General features: G+C 46.6%; 1 protein-coding gene across 3 annotated transcripts in view; it reads left to right on the top strand.

Annotated features, from left to right (window-relative positions):
• Window positions 1-20,645, top strand: part of CLMP (CXADR like cell adhesion molecule) — a 118,055-nt gene extending 97,410 nt beyond the window's left edge. For all 3 annotated transcript variants that reach the window (XM_079326615.1, XM_079326614.1, XM_079326613.1), the window contains exons 3-8: window positions 12,556-12,713; window positions 13,230-13,431; window positions 14,368-14,532; window positions 15,309-15,431; window positions 17,279-17,420; window positions 20,162-20,645. In XM_079326615.1, coding sequence (XP_079182741.1) covers window positions 12,556-12,713; window positions 13,230-13,431; window positions 14,368-14,532; window positions 15,309-15,431; window positions 17,279-17,420; window positions 20,162-20,456 — 1,085 coding nt within the window. In that variant the 3' untranslated portion in view covers window positions 20,457-20,645. The remainder of the gene's footprint in view (window positions 1-12,555; window positions 12,714-13,229; window positions 13,432-14,367; window positions 14,533-15,308; window positions 15,432-17,278; window positions 17,421-20,161) is intronic.
• Window positions 20,646-20,880: the final 235 nt, after the last annotated feature.

The raw sequence follows: 20,880 nt of genomic DNA, 5'->3' as shown, positions 1-20,880 counted from the left end.
CCCAGTGCTGGTTTTATCCACCAGCAGACCCACAGCTGATTTGTAAAGACAAACCCAACATTCCTCTCAGATTTGACTCTGATTTGACTCCAGACTTGCAGCTTGTCTCAGTGTAAATTTGGGATTTTTGGGGATGTCTGGCTCAAAGCTGGCCCAGTTTGGAACAGCCCCAAGGGTGATTCCACAACCTGTGAGTCCTTTTCCCAGTGCTTCACTGTTCTCATGGTGATTTTTTTCCCTAAAATCTGTCTGGGATTTCCTCATCCACCTCTGAGAAGTCTGGCTCTGATTCCTTTAATTTTCTTGTTCCCTCTGTCAGCTTTACACATTCCCCCCCGAGGCACTGCAGCTTTTCTTGCACAGATTGGAAAGGACAGAAGTGAGATCAGAGAAGCTGCAGCTTGTCCAAGAAACCCAACTTGTGCATCAAGGCTTAAAGTTCTCTTAATTTCAGCTAAAATATTGCCCAGTTTGGGGCTCCCCAGTGTAAGATAAATACTGGAATGAGTCCAGTGAAGGTCACAAAGGTGATCAAGGGGCTGAGTGTCTGTTTGATTTGGATTGGAGTTTCTTGGGAGGTTCCTTCTGACCTTCCTGAGGCTCTAAAGCACTTTGGTAAAAGTGAGAGCTCAGTTTATGACAGGTGTTAAAGTACCTTATTATTCTCAAAAAGTGACTTTGAAAGATGAGGTTTTGATCAAACAAAATCCAAAATAGCTGTTCCCCAAGTGCAGTCTGGTTTTTGTTTTCTCCTCTGCTTTCCAATATTTATTCAGCATCAGCTTTGTGATACGTCAGGGCTGTGGCCAAAACCCTTCTGAGGAAACCAGCTGGTCAAGCCATGGAGGGGAGCTCAGTGTGACTCAGGACATGGGGCAAGCTCAGTGATGGTGTCAGGAAAATCAACCCACAAACACCAGGGGTTTGTGTCTAGAAAGGAGACAGAGGATCCTTTTTGCTTTATTCCAATAAAGGGAGAGGCCATGGGCCATTCCCCTGGGATCTCTCCAATTTTTGGAGGATGCAGCCTCCTTTTATCCCAATTTCCCTCTCTCTTTCCCCATGGGCTGAGGTACCTGAGAGGCACAGACTGCCCAAACACCTGAGATTCCACTCTAATGTACAACCCTCCCTTTTCATTTTTAATTCTTATACAATTCATAGTTTTCCCCCATTCCTTCTTTCATCTTCCAACATCCAATTTCATTGATCAGCAAACCCACAGTTTGTTTGTAAAGGCAAATCTCTTTTTCCCATTCATCAATCAGTGAAATCCAAGCCATTGTTTTTTTTATTACTCTGTGCAAGCCTTAGCTCGTTTGTAAAGACAAACCTCATTGCTCTCCAAGGTTTCAAGGGCAGGGAGATGGGCTGGGAAGGAGGGTGCAAACCTGGTGGTGGGGCTGGTCCTGGGAGTTCCCAGTTCTCTCCTCCACCTTCACCTGACCTTTGCAGCGTTTCCCCAGCAGATCCCTGACCTTTTCACATCCACTTAGCAGGATGCTTCAGCTGCTGCCTGAATCCCATTCCCACCCTGCTCAGCCCCTGGCAGCTCCGTGCTGCCTCCCCAGGGCTCTGTGACCTGCTGGAGCTCTCAGCCAGGGGTTTTTTGGGCTGATCCCCAATTCCTGCCCAGCCTGACTCGGGGCATCCCTTCCCTGTGCCAGGGAATTGCTTTGCTCTTTCCCAGCAAAGGTCACAGGGACATTTGGCAGGAGCCAGGGTCCCCCCAGCCCTGGCTCCGGGCTCTGCAGGACCCTTGGTATTTGCAAACATGAAAATTCCGTGTAATTCTCAGCTGCTGGCAGGGAGGAACATCTGCTTCTTTCCAGCATCACCCTAAAAGTGGAAGAGTGGGAGGTGAGGGTCAGGAGTGAGCTCAGAGTGCTGCACTGAGCTCTCTGCCTCAATACCATCCCTCTCTGTCCCCTCCAACACTTTTATTTTACCTCAAGGAATACCAAAGCTTTATTTTCAGTCTTCTCACCTGTATTTTTGACAGGCTGCTAAAATTGGAATTGAGAAGTTGTAATTTGAGATTCTTTCTGAGGAAAGTGGAACTGCTTTCTGCTTTAGTCCTTCTGCCTTTTCCAGACATCTCATTTGGTGACTTAACTCATGCTTTGAACTTCTGACAATCAGGATTTTAACACATCTACACTAAAACTCCACAGGTTTCTAAATAAATAAGTAAAAAACCCAAAGCCAACCAATAAACATGATTTGAAAAAAAAAAAAACAAAACAACAAACATGATTTCTCAGATGTTTTTAAATCGTTCAAAATTTTGACAGAAGCAAAAAAAAAAAAATTCAACATTTCTTAATTTTGTTCTGCTGCAGCAGTGTTGCTGCGCTTTTTATTGTGGATGTCCTTTTTAGGTTTGTGGGCTGTTGTCAAGTGGAATGGATCCAAAAGTTGGAATTTGGCCCTGAGCTCCCAGGCTGAAACTCTTGGGAGCTGAAAACCCCTCAGGCTTTTGTCTCTGGTTCCTGTCACTGCAGAACACCTTGGGTCACCAAAACCATATAGAAATATAAATATGCAGGAATCCATAATGGTCATATTAAATAACATTCCCTTGTTTTCTTTGTCTGAGTTTTGCTGAATTTTGGGATCACTTGCAGCAGCTGTGCAGTGCTCTCAGTTACAAGAGCTGCTGTGCTCCCCTTTGGAAAGGGAGAATTCTTTCCAAATTGTGTTTTGTCTCATTTGAAAGTTCTCAATACAGTGCTCAGTCCAATCCTTGGCTTGTAAATGTTCTTGGGAAGGGGTTTGGGATCATTTGGAGCACAGGGTCTCCCCAAAAGTGCAGTGGGAGCTCCAGGCTGTGCAGAGCTGAATTCCCCGTGAGCTCCCAGCTCCCTGAAATGCAGCTGGGGGTCCCTTTAGCACTTTGAGCTCCACCTCCACTCTGAGAGCTCAGTGTGATGTCCAGATGCTTCAAACCCTGTGAGCAGTGGAAAAAGTGAGAGAAAAGCTGCTCAGAGTCTGTTTGCAGCTGGTGCAGGCTGTGCCAGACTCCAGGGGAAGTGCAGGGAGAGGGCTGAACCTCAGAGATGGGAATTAATGAATTCAAAACTTGATCCTTTATTTGAATTTATGATTCATACTAAAGCCAGTGAAAGATGAGAGGATGAAAGAATGAGGTTGTTTTAATTTTCTTGCTTCTGGATTAATACAAAATAATTGATCCTGTCTACAGTAAAATTGAGGAGAAAGAGGCTGCAAGCAATGGATTGACAGTGCTGATGCCTCAGGATTTCAGTTTTTCTATTTTTCATCCATTTGTAACCCTGCAGTTCTTTAGTGTAGAACTCTAAACTCCATATCCAGTGGGAGCTGCTGCTCTCCCATTTTGGGCAGACACAATTCCTCTCCAGGCCTGGCAATCAAGGACACCTCACTGCCTCAGGCCTGAGAGATGGAAACAAAAGTGAGTTGGGGGAGCAAACTTGGGGTAAATGACTTCATTATCTGAAGACAATTGGAAGATTAAATTCACAGAATTCACAGAATCACCAGGGAAAGACCTTCAAGATCATGGAATTCAGCCCAGCCCCAACACCTCAACTAGACCATGGCAGCAAGTGCCAAATCCAGACTTTAATTTTTAAACACATCCAGGGATGGTGACTCCACCCCCTCCCTGGGCAGACCATTCCTGTATTTTATCACTCTTTCCATGAAAAACTTTTCCTAATATCCATCCTGTATCTCCCCTGGTGCAGCCTGAGACCGCTGAAATGCAAATGGACCAAAATTATCAAACTGTGCAAACCTGTGACCCATTGTCCATTTTTGGGTCTGCCCTAAATGAATGCAATTCAACAAACAGAACTGCTTTTATTCACTTTATTCTGCCTGGCCTCTGTTTTTAGGTGGCTCCAAAAGGCATCAATGTCACCATCACTTCTCTCAGCCCCTGCAGGTTGCACCTTGGATCCATCTCTGAAGTCTTGCAGAGTTTCCCATCTCCCTTACAAGATTTTTGGGGTGATGGGAGGAGCTGCTGCTGCTCATTTTGTGCCTCAGGGCAGCTGTGGCCAAGGGTTTGAGGTTGAGTGGAGATGAAAAGTGACAGAGTGTTAATACATTAGGCATTCATTTTGTATCATATTAGTGGTGCTTGTAGTGGGTAAGTGAGATGTCAGAGCCTGTTATGTGCAATTAGGAGCCCACAGCTGAACATCCCATGGAGGTACCAGGGATGGGCTGAGCAGGGAGTGAAGGCTGGGCCTCAAAACTGCATCCAGCCCTGCTGGGAATGGGGCTGGGAAAGCTGCAGGGAGCAGCCAAATGTTCTTTGGTTTCTCCTGGTAATTCTGGCTCCAGAAGACCAAAGACAAAATGAACCCACCTGGAACAGCAAAATAGCAATAATACAAATTGCTTGCAGGAAAGCTGATTTTGTGGGGTTTGCAGATGTAAATCTGGGGTTGTTTGAATTTCCAGGATCACAAGAGGGAATGGAGCCAAAGGAAGCAAATTGGACTGGTTGAGCTCCCCAGTTATTGCCTCAATTCCCTCCTGCAGGGAGGGATGAAGCTCACCTGGGAATATCTTGAGTTTCCTTGGGCAACTTTAGAACAAACTGAATTTAAAAGACACCAAGCAGCAGAAAAGCACAACCAGCTCACTGCTTTCTGATTAAAATCTTACACTTTGATGCAAAGTGATAAAAAAAGGGAGAGGGAATCCTCAACACAATAACATTTTTATTGGGAATCCTTATCAACCTCTCAAGTCTCTTCCAATCTCCTCAATTTTCAGAGTTAGCTGATGCAACCTTCTCCTTGGATTTCAAAATGAGTGAGGGAAGATCTGATGGACAAATACTGCTTTGAAAACAGTTTTGTTGCTGTCTCTTTGGGTTTGTATTCTGGATTCTGCTCCGTGTCTGCCTTGGGCAGAGAACTTCATTTCTGTGTGCCTTCATTTGTGTGTCTCTGAACTGACAGCAACAAGAGACTCCCTGGGAGACTCAGGCTTAAGAATATACCTCAGACAAAAGAAATCCTAGAAATTATCACTGAAACCATCTTCTTCCTCTTAATCTTTTTGAAACCAGGTGAAAGGAGTGAAATTTCTGATGCTTAGGGATGGAATGTTGCCTTCAAACCTTTAAGGCACACAAAGCAACCCAAAGATGCCTGAAAAAAAAAAAAAAAAAAAAAAAAAGGAATATCAGGCAGCCATTGGTGTTTTTTCCCTCCAGCAGTCTGAGATCTGCACTGACAAACTCCCAGCTGCATCACTGAAAGGTTTGGCTGAGACACCTGGACCCAGCCCCTGATAAAACTGCCTGGACAGAGGGATTCAGACATTGCTGAGCACAGGCACTCTGGCAGCCATTAGACTGGGAGATGCAGTGCTGGTGCCTTGTTTTCTGTTCTGGAGTCTCCAGGGATGCAAAGCCAGAATCTCCTGCCTGCACTGGGTTTTTTTTTAAAGTGCAATGAGAGGAAGGAAAGCACATCCTGAGCTGCTGGCTGCCTGGGGAGCTCCTGGGCTCTTGTGCTCTGATATTCCCAGACCTCTCCAGATCTGGATTCAATGTGGGTTGGGATGAAAGTTAACTCTGGTGTTTTCAGAGACAGCATTTTGCCTTTTTGTTGCAGCTATGATTTCTAGTTGCATGTGGTCACTGGGTGTTTCAGGATTAGTTTTTACTTGTCTTTAAGCCACAAAGGAATCTTAAGATTTCCCTGAGGAATATTGAACCCTTTCTGCTGGGGGCATTTGCTGGTTCAGACAGCAGGAACAGTGAATTTACTCACACAGGGTGTGCACTAAGGCTGTGCCCATCCAAATTTCCAAAGGAAGGATTGCTGGGCACTGTTGGCACTTCTGCTGCTAAAGCATCACCAGCCCAGCTCCAGCCCCACTCCTGCTCAGTGCTGCAGAAGTTTTGCTGTGTGCAACGCTGGTTTTTCTGCCCTCCCTGGGCCTTGCTCACTCCTCTGCAGCCTCAATTCCAAACCCTCCACGTCACCACTTGGAAAGGAGGCGTGCAGGACTCTCCTCTCTGTTTGCACAGCCTCCCCCAGCCCCAGCACATGTGGTTCCAATTCCAGAGGCTCTGCAGAGCTGTGTGGATGGGGCTGGGGCTGGCCTGACCCCTCTCTTCCACCACAGGGTTTCAGGGAGGGGGGAGCTGCCTCTTATCTGGTGTCTCTGCTATTCGGGATGCTTTCACTTCCCAAATTCCTGCAGGCAGCGCGCTGGGAGCAGCCTGTGCTCCCTGGGAGGAGGCAGCCCTGGGGCTGGGAGGGTGTGCCAGCCAAGGAACACAGCGAGCAGATGTCCCAGGGCACAGCCTGCGCTCCCTTAATGACCCTGGGGAGATGCTGCAGCCTCCCCTCCCCTCCCTGTCTGCAGGCAGACGCTGCTCGCTGTTTATTTTGGCCCGGAGCGCTGTCAGGGTAACTGCTGTGGTCTGAGCAGCAGTGGGGCTGGCGACCTTTCTGGGTTCTCCTCATAACTCTGGGATAAAACAACGCAGCTCTCCCTCGTCCTGCTGCAAAAAACGGGGGAAGAGAGTCCCGGGGACATGAAAACCTTGGTGTGCCTGTGTCTGTCACCAGGCTGAGAAGAACCACGGGGAGAGGTTGGGTTTCTCAAGAGTTTCATTTTAAAGCACGCTGAACCTTAAATACTGTAAGGAAATTAAACCACAAACACCAGAGGTTTCTGTCCAAATAGGAGACAGATCACTCCTTCTTGCTTTATTCCAATAAAGGGAGAGGCCATGGGCCATTGCCCTGGGATCTCTCCAGTTTTTGGAGGATGCAGCCTCCTTTTATCCCAATTTCCCTCTCTCTTTCCCCATGGGCTGAGGTACCTGAGAGGCACAGACTGCCCAAACACCTGACACCTGAGATTCCCCTCTAATGTACAACCCTCCCTTTAATTCTTAATTCTTACAGAATTCATAGTTTCCCCCCATTGCTTCTTCCATCTTCTATTACCCAATTTCATTTACCACAAACCCACAGTTCGTTTGTAAAGGCAAATCTCTTTTCCCATCCATCCATCAGTGGAATCCCTCCCATTGTTCCTTTCATCTCTAGGTGCGAACTTTATTTACCATCAAACCTACAGCTTGTTTGTAAAGACAAATAAAACATTCCCCTCAATACAGAGTGTGATTCTCATCCCTGGTGTCCTCAGCACTTCCCTGCTCAAGTTTCACTCCGATGGAATTCCTTGGCCATAAAAGTCGTTGTCAGCCTCCTGCCCCAGCAGCTACAATTCTCAATCTGCCGATTGCAAAACGCTCAGGGTTTTTCTCCTCAGCACTGGATGGGCAGCAAACTCTTGTTTTTTCACAGAGAAACTCGGTAAATCATTTTCTATAAGACTCCAGCAAGATGAGAGTCCAGCAGATGTGAAACGTCTCAAATTCCTGGTGGGAGGGAGGGTCAGAGCTGCAACATGGCACGCTGTCCTTTCTGGGTTTTTTTTGTCCTTTTTGCCTAATCTGGACACTTTCTGTTTTCAGATACTTTGATTTTAGCACAAAATAGTGAGGCAATCGAGGGATTATCCAGCACTCTGGTGTAGTTCTGTGGCTGTTCTTTCTCTCTGGGCTGATTTGAGTAGGAAGTTCTTGCTTATTTGGGTTGTTTTTATTCAAATGAAGTATTTCAACAGCTCAGGTCTGGCTCAGAGCAGCTGGATCCTGGGATTTCTGCATGCACTGAGGGGTTTTGTTCCAACAGCGTGGATTTTGGGAAGAGTGGGTGAGTCAGTACCACAGGGACAAACCCTCCTTCTTGCAAAAATCCCATTTTCACTCAGAGGAGCCAGACAGACCTGAGGATGATTTTTAGGTGGATCCCACAGAATGATGCACTGGAGAATTCATCTGCAGGGGACAGTTCCTGCAGGGATGAGACGTGCCCTGACACCAGGGCTTGCTCTGCTGCTGTCACACCTGCACCCAGGAAATGTTTTGATCCTGATGAACAAAAACAAGCAGAGCACCCATCACAGGTGAGCTGGGAATTGTTCAGACAGGGCACAAACTCTGTGTGGGCACCTCTGGAATTCCTGCTCTCGCTGGTGTGAGGGGGAAAGTTTTCCTCAGAGCAGATTCCAGGTGTTTCCTGAGTCACCTCCAACATTTGGAGCTGCAGGAAAATTAGAGGTTGCACTTCTGCTCCTCCCTGGACATCAGGAATATTCTGTTGCAAATCTCATCTTTGAGAAAAAGCCAAAATAAATCCTAAAAAGCGTTGCTGAAGGACAAACTGCACAGATGTCCCTGAAGAAGCTGAAATTTTTGAAAACCTGTTCTGGATATTCACATTTTAAGTGAGCTTGGTGTAGGTATGGCCTGGGCTAAGCTTACAAAGGATTATTGTGCATTTCTTTTATCTTGATTCTCTGAATCTTGTCCAGGCTCTTCCTCCTAATTCCAGCAGATAAGTGATACAGCACAACCTATTACTTTTTAAAAAGCAGAATCTATTTTTAACATTGCTCCCTAATTCAAACCTTCTGAACCTAATGAAAGATTTAAATCTGGAAGCTCTTAAGCTTTTAGGATGGGAATTTGCCTACAAATAAAAATGTCAGCAAAGCATTTATTTCCCCTTTGATTCTGCTTGTCTGGTAATGTATATTTGATGTTGGGATACGTGGGGGTGTGTACAGACACAGAATTGTAATGGGTCTGGGAACACCCTGGGCTGCAGCACAGCATGGATGTGAAAATGTGGGATCCTGGAAGGATTCAGGCATGGAAAAATTGCTTTGGGGGGACAGAATTTGTGACTTGGCCAAACACAGTCTCAGCTCCCTCAGCATTTGCTGCTTGCTCCTTCCCCCTGCACCCAAAGGGCTGATTCTGCTGAAACCCAAATCCTTTGATGACACACACTCACAATGAGAGCCCCTTAAAATGTTGAAATGACTTCTGAGGAATTCCTCAAGCCTGACATCTTAGCTGAGGGATCCAGCCTGTTGTCCATATTTTATTTTTTTTAAATTTAAACTCTGCCATGTGTGCAAAGCAGAAAGGGCTGAGAGGGCTAAAAACCCCTTTGAATCTTCCCCTGAGCAACCCGGGCAGGGTCTGGGTGGCTTTGGGCTCGATTAAAATCTTTGTTGCTGTGTTTTCCTTGGAGATTCCGGCACGGGGAGGGACGAGAGGATGGTTGTGGTGGTCTGCGGGGTGTGGGGTGAGTTATTGTGAGTTATTGTGAGTTATTGTGAGTTATTGTGAGTTATTGTCCCGGGAACAATGCAGGAACAGTCACACAGGGTCACAGCTCCTCCCCTCTGCTCTGCCACCCAAAGCCATCAGCGCTTCCAAAAGCACTAAAAAACAAACAAAAAACCCACAAAAAGAGTTGGGATAAGCATCAAAAGCAATCCCACCTCCTGCTGGAGTCACGGGACAGGAGCTGAGTAAAGCCAAGAGCAGCTATTCCCAAATTCCTGCCCGCGGGATGTGGAGGGGGAACAGGCAGGACTGCGGAGCCCGCAGAAATGTGGGATGTGATTTCTGGGAAAACCATCCCTTCTGTCATCCATGTGTGCAGGATCCAGCCTTTGAGGCCACCCAGGGCTGAGGAGCGTCGCGAGGGGAGGTTTGGAACAGCAAAGGGATGAATAAATCAGAAATCCCTTTGTATCCCTGGCAGACTTTGAAATTAAATTTAACTGGGGATGGGGGGAATGGTTAAACGCACCTCGTTTATTTATTATGCTGTCCTTGCAAGGTCTCACCTACATAAACACAAGTTCAGGGAGTTTATTCTTCTTTGGGTAATAAAACCTGGAAGGGACCTGGATCTGTTTCTAGCTCCTTTTTCTCCACGTGCCATAAATTCCACCTAAATCACAATTTCATCTGTTTCTGCAGCGAGACTCTGCCCAAACTGTGGAAAATGTCAGATTTCTTCATGTTGAGAGCTCTTGGGTTTTTTTCTGGGTAATTTCTCTACCTAATGTTGAGTTATTGCAAGAGGCTGTTTTATCTTCCTTTCAAAATATGAGTGACTGGAAGGAAATAAAGTCAGACTCCTGTCTAGAGAACCTGCAAAACTTAAACTCCTGTGGGACTTTTCAGGCATTGGTAAAACATTAATAATGATTAAAGAGACAAATCAGGGCGTTTTTTAAATAGTATTTTTTTTTCTCTAATAATATTATGGAAAAGTTTGCACGGTGTGTGAGTTTGGTTATTGGTTCAGTGATGAATCAGCTCCAAATTATTTCTGATTCTTTGGAAAAATAAAGGGATGCTCTAGAAATTTGTCACTTTTCCACTGGATGTCTCCCTGTTTTTTTTTTTTTCTCCCCATTTAGATCAGTTTATAGGCACAGGGCACTTCCTCAAATCCACAGATATTTCCTGGGAGAATCAAGCATCCCTCTGAGGTGTGAGCTCTGCTAAACCCAGCCTAAGCTAGAAATGAATGAATATTCGGCCATAAAAAGCAAAATATTTACAATTTCACACTAAAAACCTCGAGCAGGACTAAGTTTTAAAAGGCGAGGGACCCTCAGAGCTCCACAGGGCTTGGGAAATGTCGCAAATGCGGCGTGAATGTCCCCGTTGTGCTGCCTAAATTAAAGTTATTGATCAGTGATGTCGCAGAGTCGGTGCTAATGAGGGCAGCGGGCTCCGGGGAAAAACAGGAATTCTGATCGCATTTGGAGCTTTGGGAGCAGCGAATCCAGCGATAAACGGGATTATTTTTCACTTTAAGGTGGTTGGAAAGGAATTTTCACTGCCAGCAGCTCAGGAGCAGAGCTGAAACTTCGGCAACTGTCCTGAAATTCTGGATATTTAATGTAGCAGATGATAATTCTTGATAAAATATTTGGGAGGGATAAATTAAATATCCCCATCTCAGCAGCTGAGGGATGATCATGGTTAACTCTGAGATCTGAGAATGGGAGAAGGAATTTTCTAAAAGTTGGTCCTGAAGAAATAGGAAAAAAGAGGGAGCATCATTTTGGATGTAAATTTTCTGTCTGTTTTTCACTTTCAAGGTTCAGGATCCGCTGTTTAAATAGCATAAATATATATATATAATATTAAAAGTATAGGACTAAATCCAGCCTGTGTAACTGGAACCTCTTTTGCTCCTGCTCTGTCCTCCCAGGATTGTGTGTTCAGCCACATGTGGGACTCTCAGTGCTCTGAACTTCCCCAAATTTCAGCACTTTCGCAATATTTGGCCCAGGATGCAAAATATTTCCTCCCACTTCATTGCACAGGGGAACAAAAAAAAAAAACGGTTTTAGGGTTTCTGCAAACTGTTTTGTTCTACAAAACTGCAGAGCAGCTCCAGTGCCCAGTGGAGATTCACACCCCACAGCAAATGCCATCGGTGCCCCTTGGAAATTCTGCTGGGAAATTTTTGATTTTGACCCGGCGGGTCCCTGACCCCAAAGCCTGAACATCCCATTTCCCTGCGGGGCATCATCTCCTGGGCTGTTTTAGGGGATTTTGGGGGATTTTGTCTGACATTCCAAGGGCTCTGCTTCCCTCTAGCGGGTTTGCTTGGCACTTCCCTTTTTATTTCTATTTTAGATCCTGACAAACCAATTTTGAAAACCCATATATACATATATATATATTTTTTTTTTTAAAGTTGCTTCCCCATCCTACTTATTTCACGCTTTTCTTAATTTTAACCCCCTTCTTCCCAGGCTGGTTTCTTATTTCTGAATTACATAAATATCATCTGGGATTAGGGAAAAATCTCCAAGCCTTTGCCAGACTGATGAAGGGATAAATTGAAGTTTTTCTGGGTGGAAATATTGCTTTGAAAATCGGGTATTAAGAGGTGAGGGCAGAGCTGGGGAGGTTTTTCTGGAATTTGGGGTGTGCAGAGGCTGTGGGTGCCACTGGGGAATTCACAGCTCTGGAGTGTGAAGCCATCTGCTGGTTTTTAGGTACCAGTGTGAAAATGTGAGTTTGTAGAAATGTCTCCTTAAATCAGCTGCAATCTGTGCAGGGTTTGCTGTGAAGAAAATGAGGGAGAATCCAGCAAAAAGCTGTAACTGGGTGTTTGCACCACTTCATTAGTGGCTTGTTTGGAGTTTCTTCTGTTTTTACTCAGAGCCAGGATTAAAAAACACAGAGATGAATTTTCTTGTGTTCAGGGTTGGTTGTTTATTAAATCTTATCTAAAGTACAGGAAGTTCAGCAACAATTCCAGGCAGCTAAAAATGAGCAAAATGGAGGTGAACTTAGCTACAAGGTCTCTTAAAGCTAAATAGTTTAATAGAGAATTAACACCCATATTATTTATATTTTTGACCCAATAACCAAACTCCTGTGACCTTCAGCAACCAGCAACTACTGCCTGAAACATGAAAAAATAACATCAAAAGAAGAAACCACCCAAAACTTCCCTTTTGTCCCATACCTATGACTATATTAAAAACCCCTCAAATTTATTTAACTCCACACCTGTGATTGTAACTCACTCAAATTTAGCAGCCTCATGTCAAAAGCAGTGTTCTCCATGGAAAACACAAAAATCCCAGGGATGCACCCATTCTGAGCACTAATTGTTTGTTTTCCAGCTTGCTGCTGTGTTTGGCTCTGCAAGGCTCAGACTGAATTCAAGAGGGTGGCAGAAGAAAACGTGACCCTGCCCTGTCACCACCGCCTGGGGCTGCTGGAGCAGGGCAGCCTGGACATCGAGTGGCTGCTGCACATCTCTGAGACCGTGCAGAAAGCAGTGAGTTTGCTGGGGAAAATCACTTTATTTCTGCCAGCACTGGGTTTAACAGCACGTCTGTGATGATGTCTGCAGGTTATTCTGTTAGGAAACAGAGCTGATTTAGAGTGTGGAAAAGTTGTTTGATATTCGTATGGGTGTGTTGGAACAGCTTGTGTTACAATGGATTTATTTATTATTTTTTTTATAATGTAGTCTGTTTTTATCAGATCAAGTTCAGAAATGTTTTTCAAAATAAGCTTGGATTTTGCAGGCAAACCCTTGGTTTCAGTACAAAACACAGCAGTTCAGTCCTTATAAAAATGAGTGACTCAAATGAGCACAGCCAAACCTCCAGACTGCTTTGATGACACTTGTGGAAGTGCCCAATACAAATCTCCAGCAGCAATAAATACACTTTTTGCACCATTCTCAGGCTAGAACCCCAAGTTTGTTTCCTGCAGCTCCTGGAAACGCTTGGATTTGTTGTTCTAGATGAAAATAAAATTCTAACTCAATGTCTGCTCTGCTCCTCAGGTGATCACCTACTCTGGGGGTCGTGTTTATGATGACCTGAACGAGGAGCAGAAGGGACGTGTTTCCTTCACCTCCAACTTCCTTGCTGGAGATGCATCCTTGCAAATCATCTCCCTGCAGTCCAGTGATGCAGGGAAATACATCTGCAAGGTCAAGAACGCTGGGCAGTACGAGTGGGCTCGCATCACCCTCAAGGTTGTAGGTGAGCACAGCTTCTTCTTCTCCCAAAGGGAAAAAAAAATAAATCCAGGCTCAGTTCCTGGGGAGAGATTTGTTCCAGCAGGGTGTAAACACACAGAGATACCTCAGCCCCCGAGTTTATATCTGCCTTTGTATTTTTTGGCCACAGGAAGAGCCTAAAGGATTGGTTTGAGTTGGTGTGATTATACACAAAGCCATTCTTTCCAAATGCCTGCTGTGATCTCATCACCCAAAGCAGGCTGACATTCTATCTGAGCCTGCCCTCACCTCCTGCTGGGCACTGGCACTTCATGTCCCAGCACCCGACCTGACCCCAGCCCCTGGAGGTGACAAACGAGCAGCTGGGGCTGCCATTCCCCTCCCCTGATTTCACTTTAGTGTCTTTTATTCACTTTTCACAAACTCTGTGATTTTTCCCATGGAAAAATCCTGTGCTGTGGGCAGAAGGAAGAGCTGAGAAGGGAGGGAAAGGTCTTCTCAAAATTGTGCCTGGAAGAGGAATGTGGTGATAGAGATCCACCGAGGCAAAGAGTGTTAGAATGTCACTGAGGCAGCCAGGTCCTGCTTGGGGGGGCAGCTGAACCCCTAAAAACCTTCTGGGGAGGGGAGGGGGAGGGGAGGGGAGGGGAGGGGAGGGAGGGAAGGGAAGGGAAGGGAAGGGAAGGGAAGGGAAGGGAAGGGAAGGGAAGGGAAGGGAAGGGAAGGGAAGGGAAGGGAAGGGAAGGAAGGGAGGGAAGGGAAGGAAGGGAAGGGAAGGGAAGGGAAGGGAAGGGAAAAAGAAAGAAGGGGAAAAGAAGATGTTTCAGTCCCCTAAAAGCCACCACTGGTGTGAAGGCACTCCAGGGACGGCAGCTCCTGGAATGTTTAAATGCCCAAGGAGGGTTCCCAGTGAGCAATCTCTGCCGTGTCCGCATGACCCGCGTTCTGCTCCTTGCAGAGAAACCCTCCAAGCCCAAGTGCTGGCTGGAGGGGGAGCCGCAGGAGGGGAAGGAGCTGTCCCTGCAGTGCCGCTCCGCCTCGGGCACGGCGCCCATCTCGTACCGCTGGCAGCGCCTGGGCGAGGAGCAGAGAGCGGAGCAGCTCCCGCCCAGCTCCAGAGTCAGTGAGTCGGGGCTGTGTCCCTGGGGATCGGGGCTGTGTCCCCAGGGATCGAGGATGTCACCCCAGGGATCGGGGATGTCCCCCTTGGGGCTGGGGGAGGGCGGGGAGGGGACACCGAGCGCCGGCGCTGCTGCCTCTGCACCGGGGGATGCTCCACCTTCCCCTTCTTTCCCCCGTTTTTTGTTATTCCCTCTTTTCCCCTTCTTTCTCTCTTCTTTCTTCCTTCCTTCATCATTCTTCCCCCCTTCTTTCCTCCTTTTTTCCCCCTTCTTTCCTACTTTTTCCCCTCTTCTTCCCCCCTTTTCTCTTCATTCTTTCTCCCTTCTTTTTCCCTTCTTTCTCCCTTCTTTTCTCCTTCTTTCTTCCACCTTTTTCTCTTCTTTCGCCTTTCTTTCCCCCTTTTTTCTTCCCTCTTTCCCCCTTCTTCCTTAATTCTTTATCCCTTCTTTCCCCCTTCTTTGTTAATTCTTTCCCCCTCCTTTCTCCCTTCTTTCCCCCTTTCCCCCTTCTTCCTTCATTCTTTTACCCTTCTTTCCTCCTTTTTTGCCTCTTCTTCCCCATTTTCTCCCTTTCTTTGTCCCCTTCTTTTTTCCATCTTTCTCCCTTCCTTCCCCCTTCTTTTTTCCATTTCCCCGCCGTTTTTTTCCTGTTCTTTCTTCTATTCCTCCCCCCCTATGCACAGTCCTGGAGTTCATTTCACCCCCCAGACCAATCTGTGCCCCCACAGCTGAAATTTCTCTCTCCATCCGACCCATCCCGGTGTTTTTCCCGTTGCAGATATCTCCAACCCGGGCCAGGTGCTGCTGAAGAACCTGACCCAGCTGAGCACGGGGCTGTACCAGTGCGTGGCCACCAACGAGGCGGGGCAGGAGAGCTGCGCGGTGCAGGTGACAGTGCAGCGTAAGTACCGCCCCAGGGAGGAGAATCAGATTTAATTAAAGGGAGAGCCCATTTGGGGTATTTCTCCTGGGGTGTCTTGAGTTTTTAAAGGATGTAGCCTGGTTTTTATCTCAATTTCTCTGCCACATTTTCCCTCTGGCTGAGGTAATTGAGAGCTGCAGACTTCCTAAATCACCTAACACAGCCCCTCTGCTAATGTGTGCCCTCCTTGTGTCAGTCACTGGAATTCATCAGGAATTTATGGTTTTTCTCATTGTTTCTTTCATCTCTCAGTATCTAATTTCATTTATCAGCAGACCCATAATTTGTAAAGACAAATCTCTCTCTCCTCTCACCAACCAGCAGGATCCTTCCCATTGTTTCTTTCATCTCTGAGTATCCAATTTTATTTATCAGCAGATCCACATTTAGTTTGTAAAGATAAATCTCTCATTCCTTCCACTCAGAATTCTGTCCCTGCTCCTCTGCCCCCCCCAGCTCTCCCACCTGGAAGATTCTGTGCTGCTCCTTTGCCCTTTCACACTTTATTCACATAAAATAATTCTTATTTATTGCATTTTTGATTCACACAGCAGCCCTCACCTAAAATGATAACATCACAACCTGAGCCCAGATGATGGATTTATCACTTTAGATGTCTGGGTCTGCTAGAAAATATGATTTTCAGAATGATTCATGAAATAAAAGCAGGGAAAATGATAAATTAGAAGTTCTTCTGGCTGGAGTGATTGCATGAGGTGACTCAGGCATGAATTCTCGCTGTGGATATTTGATCACTCCAAATTATGAATTTGTTGCATTTGCGAACAGCAAAATATCTAAAGGCTGAAAAATATCTAAAGCTGGAAAGGCTGACTGCGACACGGAATAAAAAGTAATTTTTGACATAGTTAGGTTTAGCAATTTGAACAGCAGAGGTCAAAATGCCCTGATTAACCCCACGAAGGGCGTGTGAAGCTCCCTTACATCCCAAAAAAGGGTGGAGTTTATCACCCACCCCAACCATGGAGCTCGGCAGCTCCCAAAACGCGACCTGCTCTGCTAAAACTCCTCACAAAGAACTCTCCTCCCGGACATTCCACAGCTTCGGGGTTTTTCTGCCCAGCCAAGCCTGAAATAACAGGAATATGGAATAAGGAGAAGCGGTTTGCCTCGGGCATGTGGAGTAAAAGCGTCCAGGAGCTTTTATGGCAATTGAACCGAACCGGTTTAAAACCTCACTCGGCTTTGCTAAACCCTCCCGTGGGATTGAGCTTGAGGAAACAACTTTCAGCCGAGCACAATCTCATCACTTTAATCACAAAAAGTTGCCATAAACTACCAGGGAAGGGCCATAATCCATGGGAAATGTTCTCTGGTTACCCTGGCTGGTTTGGATGGAAAATGCTCTGCACAGGATGGTTTCCTTCCCCCCTTTGTGCCTCACTCGGGTCAGTTTTTCTCCACGTGTGAATAATTCATTCTGGAAGTGGGTTGTGAGCATGCAAGGGGAGTAGAAGTGAAAACAAAATCCTCATGAATCGAACAAACACTCCTCTGCCTCCGGGGTGCCGTGTTTCACATTGGGCTGTCCTTTCTTTGCATTTTTTTTTGTGTTTTTATGCTCTTAGAAAGGGATTTTTCCTCCTTATTTCAACCCTGCCCCACAGCATTGCGGTTTCACCTTTGCAGAGGTGATTGTTTCGCTCCCTGGCAGAGAAACTGGTTCAACTTCTGTGTGGAGACACACCTAAAAAAATAAAAAATAAACTCCAGTTGTGTCTGAGTTAAACCCAGCGCTGGCACTTGTAGGGTGGATTAGAACAGCAATGGGTCAGCAATAAATTTGGGGTTTTTTTGGGCAACAGATGCACAAAATATCGGCATGATCGCCGGGGCAGTGTGTGGAGTGGTGGTGGGGCTCTCCCTGCTTTTCCTGGTGGTGAGGATCACAATAAGGAGGAAAGAAAAGAAGAGATACGAGGAAGAGGAGGCGCCGAATGAAATCAGGTAACACCTTTTATTTAATCCCACCTCCCACGCTCCCTTCCCTCAGCTCCCCACCTCTTTGCACCACTCTTTTAACCAACTATAAGCAGCTTTAAGGGTCTTCAGAGGTTGTTCGAAAAAGCTCTTAAAGTCTCGGTGAAATATCGCCCACAAATTTCTTGACTGCGAGAATCTTTGTGAAGACTTTCCAGAAAATCAGATTAAAGTTCCCCCTCCTCTCCCTCGGGCAAAACAGCACAGAGCTCAACCACTGTTTTCCCTCACATTTGTAATTTCGGTATTTGGAAGCATTTGCAGGTTCTATCATCGTGTTAAACTAAAGCTGCTTGTCCGTCGAGGTTCTGAGAAGGTTTGGGGAGTGCTTTTCTTTTCTTCCCTTCTTTTCTATTTCTTTCTCTTTTTTTTTGTTTTTTCTTTTTCTTTCCTGTCTTTTCTCCCTTCTTTTCCTTCATCCTTCCTCCTTCTTTCCCTCCTCTTCCCACCTTCTTTCTGCCTTGTCCCTCTTCTTTCCTCCTTCTTTTCCCCTCTTTCCCCCTTCTTTCTTCCTTCTTTCTCCTTTCTTTTCCCCTCTTTCCACCCTCTTTTCCCCTTCTTTCTTCCTTCTTTCCCCCTATTCTTCCCTTCTTTCCCCTTTCTCTCTTCCCTCTTCCCTCCTTTTCAGTTTCTTTCCCCCTTTTCCCCTCTCAATTGCAGCTCCTATTTGGCACACAATGGAGCCAAATGGAACCAGAAGTTCTCTGGTCCTTCCTTGAGCCTTTTGAACAACTTTTCTCCCGGATTTAGCTGCGGAGGGGAGCAGGAGCACGGGGAATGCTGACTCCTGTTCCTGGAGCTCATCTGTTCCCTGCCCTAACCCAGCTTGGGCTGCAGCCAGCACAGCCTCAGCTCCTCAGGAAGGAAAGATCTATTTCCAGGAATGAGTTTGAGCTGCCCTCGAAGAAACAAACCCTTGATCCATCTTTATGTCTATTTGTGCTGGTCTCACATCTCTGCACCTCTGTAATCCCTTCAGCCGCTGATCACTCTCAGTCTGCCGGCACATTTTTGATTTTTTCCATTTTCCTGCACCTTTCCCTTTCTTGCCTTTCTTGTGGCGCTTCTCTCACTCCCCACGGGGTGGTTGGAAGTGGAGGAACCGGTTCCAGGCAGTCCTGCCCAGGCCATTTGTGTGACATCCATCTGCACTGCCTGCTCTGCCGCTCTGCACACCACACAGCCGCTTTTCAACACTCTGTTTATTCCGAATTCATTCATCAACACTCAGCACTTCAATCCAGAAACTTACGCGGCAAAAAGTTAGGACAATTTGCAGGATATTTAATTGAAGTTCCCTTTTCTTCCTCTGAGCAAATTAGCACAGACCTCAACCAACAGTTTTCTCTCCATTTACAATTTCGGTATTTTGAAGTATTTGCATATTTTTCATGGTGTTTAAATTGAAGCTGCTTGTCCGTTGTGATTCTCAGAGGCTTTGGGATGGTTTTCTATCCTTCTTTCTTTTCTATTTCTTTTTTTTCTTTCTTTACTTTTTCTTTCCCCCTCTTCTTCCCTTTCCCCTCTTCCTACCCTCCCCTTTTTGTTCTTTTATTTCCCCCTTCATTTTCCTCTTATTTCTCCCTTCTTTAATCCTTTCCCCGGCTTTTTCTCCCTTCTCCCTGCCCTAACTTTTCCTCCTTTCTCTTATTTTTTTCCTCTTCTTCCCCCTTCTTTTTCCCTTCTTTCCACTCTACTTTCCTCTTCTTTCTCTTCCTTTCCCTTGTCTTTCTCCCTCCTTTTTCCTGTTCCTTTCCTCCCCTTCTTTTCCCCCCCCCCCGCGTTTTCCATTCCCCCCTTCTTTCCCCCCCTACGTTTCCCCCTTTTGTCCCCCACTTTTCTCCCCTTCCTTCCCCACTTCTTTTTCCTCTTCTTTTCTCCCTTCTTATTCCTTTTCCCCCTGCTTTCTTTCCGCCCTTCTCCCTGCCCAGTAAAACTTTTCCTTCCTTTCTCCCTGCCTTTTTCCATGTTCCCTTCCCGCTTCTTTTCCCCGCGTTTTTTCCTTCCCCTTCTTCTCTCCCCCTACTTGTTCTCCCGTCTTTCCCTCAACGCTCCTCCCTTCTTTCCTACTTCTCCCCTCTTTCCCACACTTTCCTCCCTTCCCCCTTTCACCTTACTTCTTCCCTTCTTTCCCCTTGTGTTTCCTCTTGTTTTCCCCTTCTCTTCCTCCTTGTTTCCCCCCTTCTTTCCTCCTTGTTTCCCCCCTTCTTTCCTCCCTTGTTTCCCCCCCTGCTTCCTATCCCCCTCCTTTCCTCCTTGTTTCCCCCCTTGTTTCCCCCTTCTTTTACCTCTTCTTTCCCCTTCTTTCCTCCTTGTTTTCCCCCTTCTTTCCTCCTTGTTTCCCCCCTTCTTTCCTCCTTGTTTCCCCCCTTCTTTCCTCCTTGTTTCCCCCCTTCTTTCCCCCCTTCTTTCCCCCTTGTTTCCCCCCTTCTTTCACCTCTTCTTTCCCCTTCTTTCCTCCTTGTTTCCCCCCTTCTTTCCTCCTTCTTTCCCCCCTTCTTTTCTCCTTGTTTCCCCCCTTCTTTCCCCCTTCTTTTACCTCTTCTTTCCCCTTCTTTCCTCCTTGTTTCCCCCCTTCTTTCCTCCTTGTTTCCCCCCTTCTTTCCTCCTTGTTTCCCCCCTTCTCTCCCCCACTCCCGATCATCTCCAGAGGGACGACACAACCATTCCTCATCTTATTTAACCCCTGTGCGTGTGTCCACCCGCAGGGAAGACGCCGAGGCTCCTAAGGCACACCTGGTCAAGCCCAGCTCCTCTTCCTCCGGCTCCAGGAGCTCCCGCTCGGGTTCCTCCTCCACCAGATCCACAGCCAACAGTGCCTCCCGCAGCCAGCGGACTTTGTCCACCGAAGCCACTCCTCACCTGACCCCTCCCCAGTACAGCCAGCGGCAGGCGGACCGCAGAGAGCCGGAGCCCAAAAAAGCGGATTACAGCACGGGGCTGAGGATGGGAGCGCCCGCGGTGATGGTGCCGGCGCAGAGCCGCGCCTTCCAGACCGTGTGAGCATCCCCGGAGTATCCCCGGAGTAAAGCCGGAGTATCCCAGCACCGCACACAGCACCAGCCACTGCGCATCGCCACGGTAGCTGCTTCCTCTCTGGTTCACTTTCATCTTAATCACTCGGGATTACTCACACCGCGAGGAGCGCTCCCACTCGATTCTTTCCAGCGCTGAGGTTCTGATACAGACTTAGATATGTCGGAGGGAAAAGGGAGTTTCATTCTAAATTATCTTTTTTTTTTTTTTTTTTTTTTTTTTTTCTCCTTTGAAAAGGGAACACTGAGCTTTTAAAACCTACACTTCACACTGTACAAGTGAAAAGAAGCCAAACCTCAGGATTTTTTCAAAAGGGATCAACAGAGACTTCAGGATGCATATTATTCCAGAGAGGTTTTGTGGGGAGGGAGAAGTCTCTTGGACTGGTTTT

This window comes from Erithacus rubecula, assembly GCF_903797595.1.
Source record: "Erithacus rubecula genome assembly, chromosome: 25".
NCBI classification, from domain to species: Eukaryota; Metazoa; Chordata; class Aves; order Passeriformes; family Muscicapidae; genus Erithacus; species Erithacus rubecula.
This window is presented reverse-complemented; position numbering and strand designations above follow the sequence as displayed.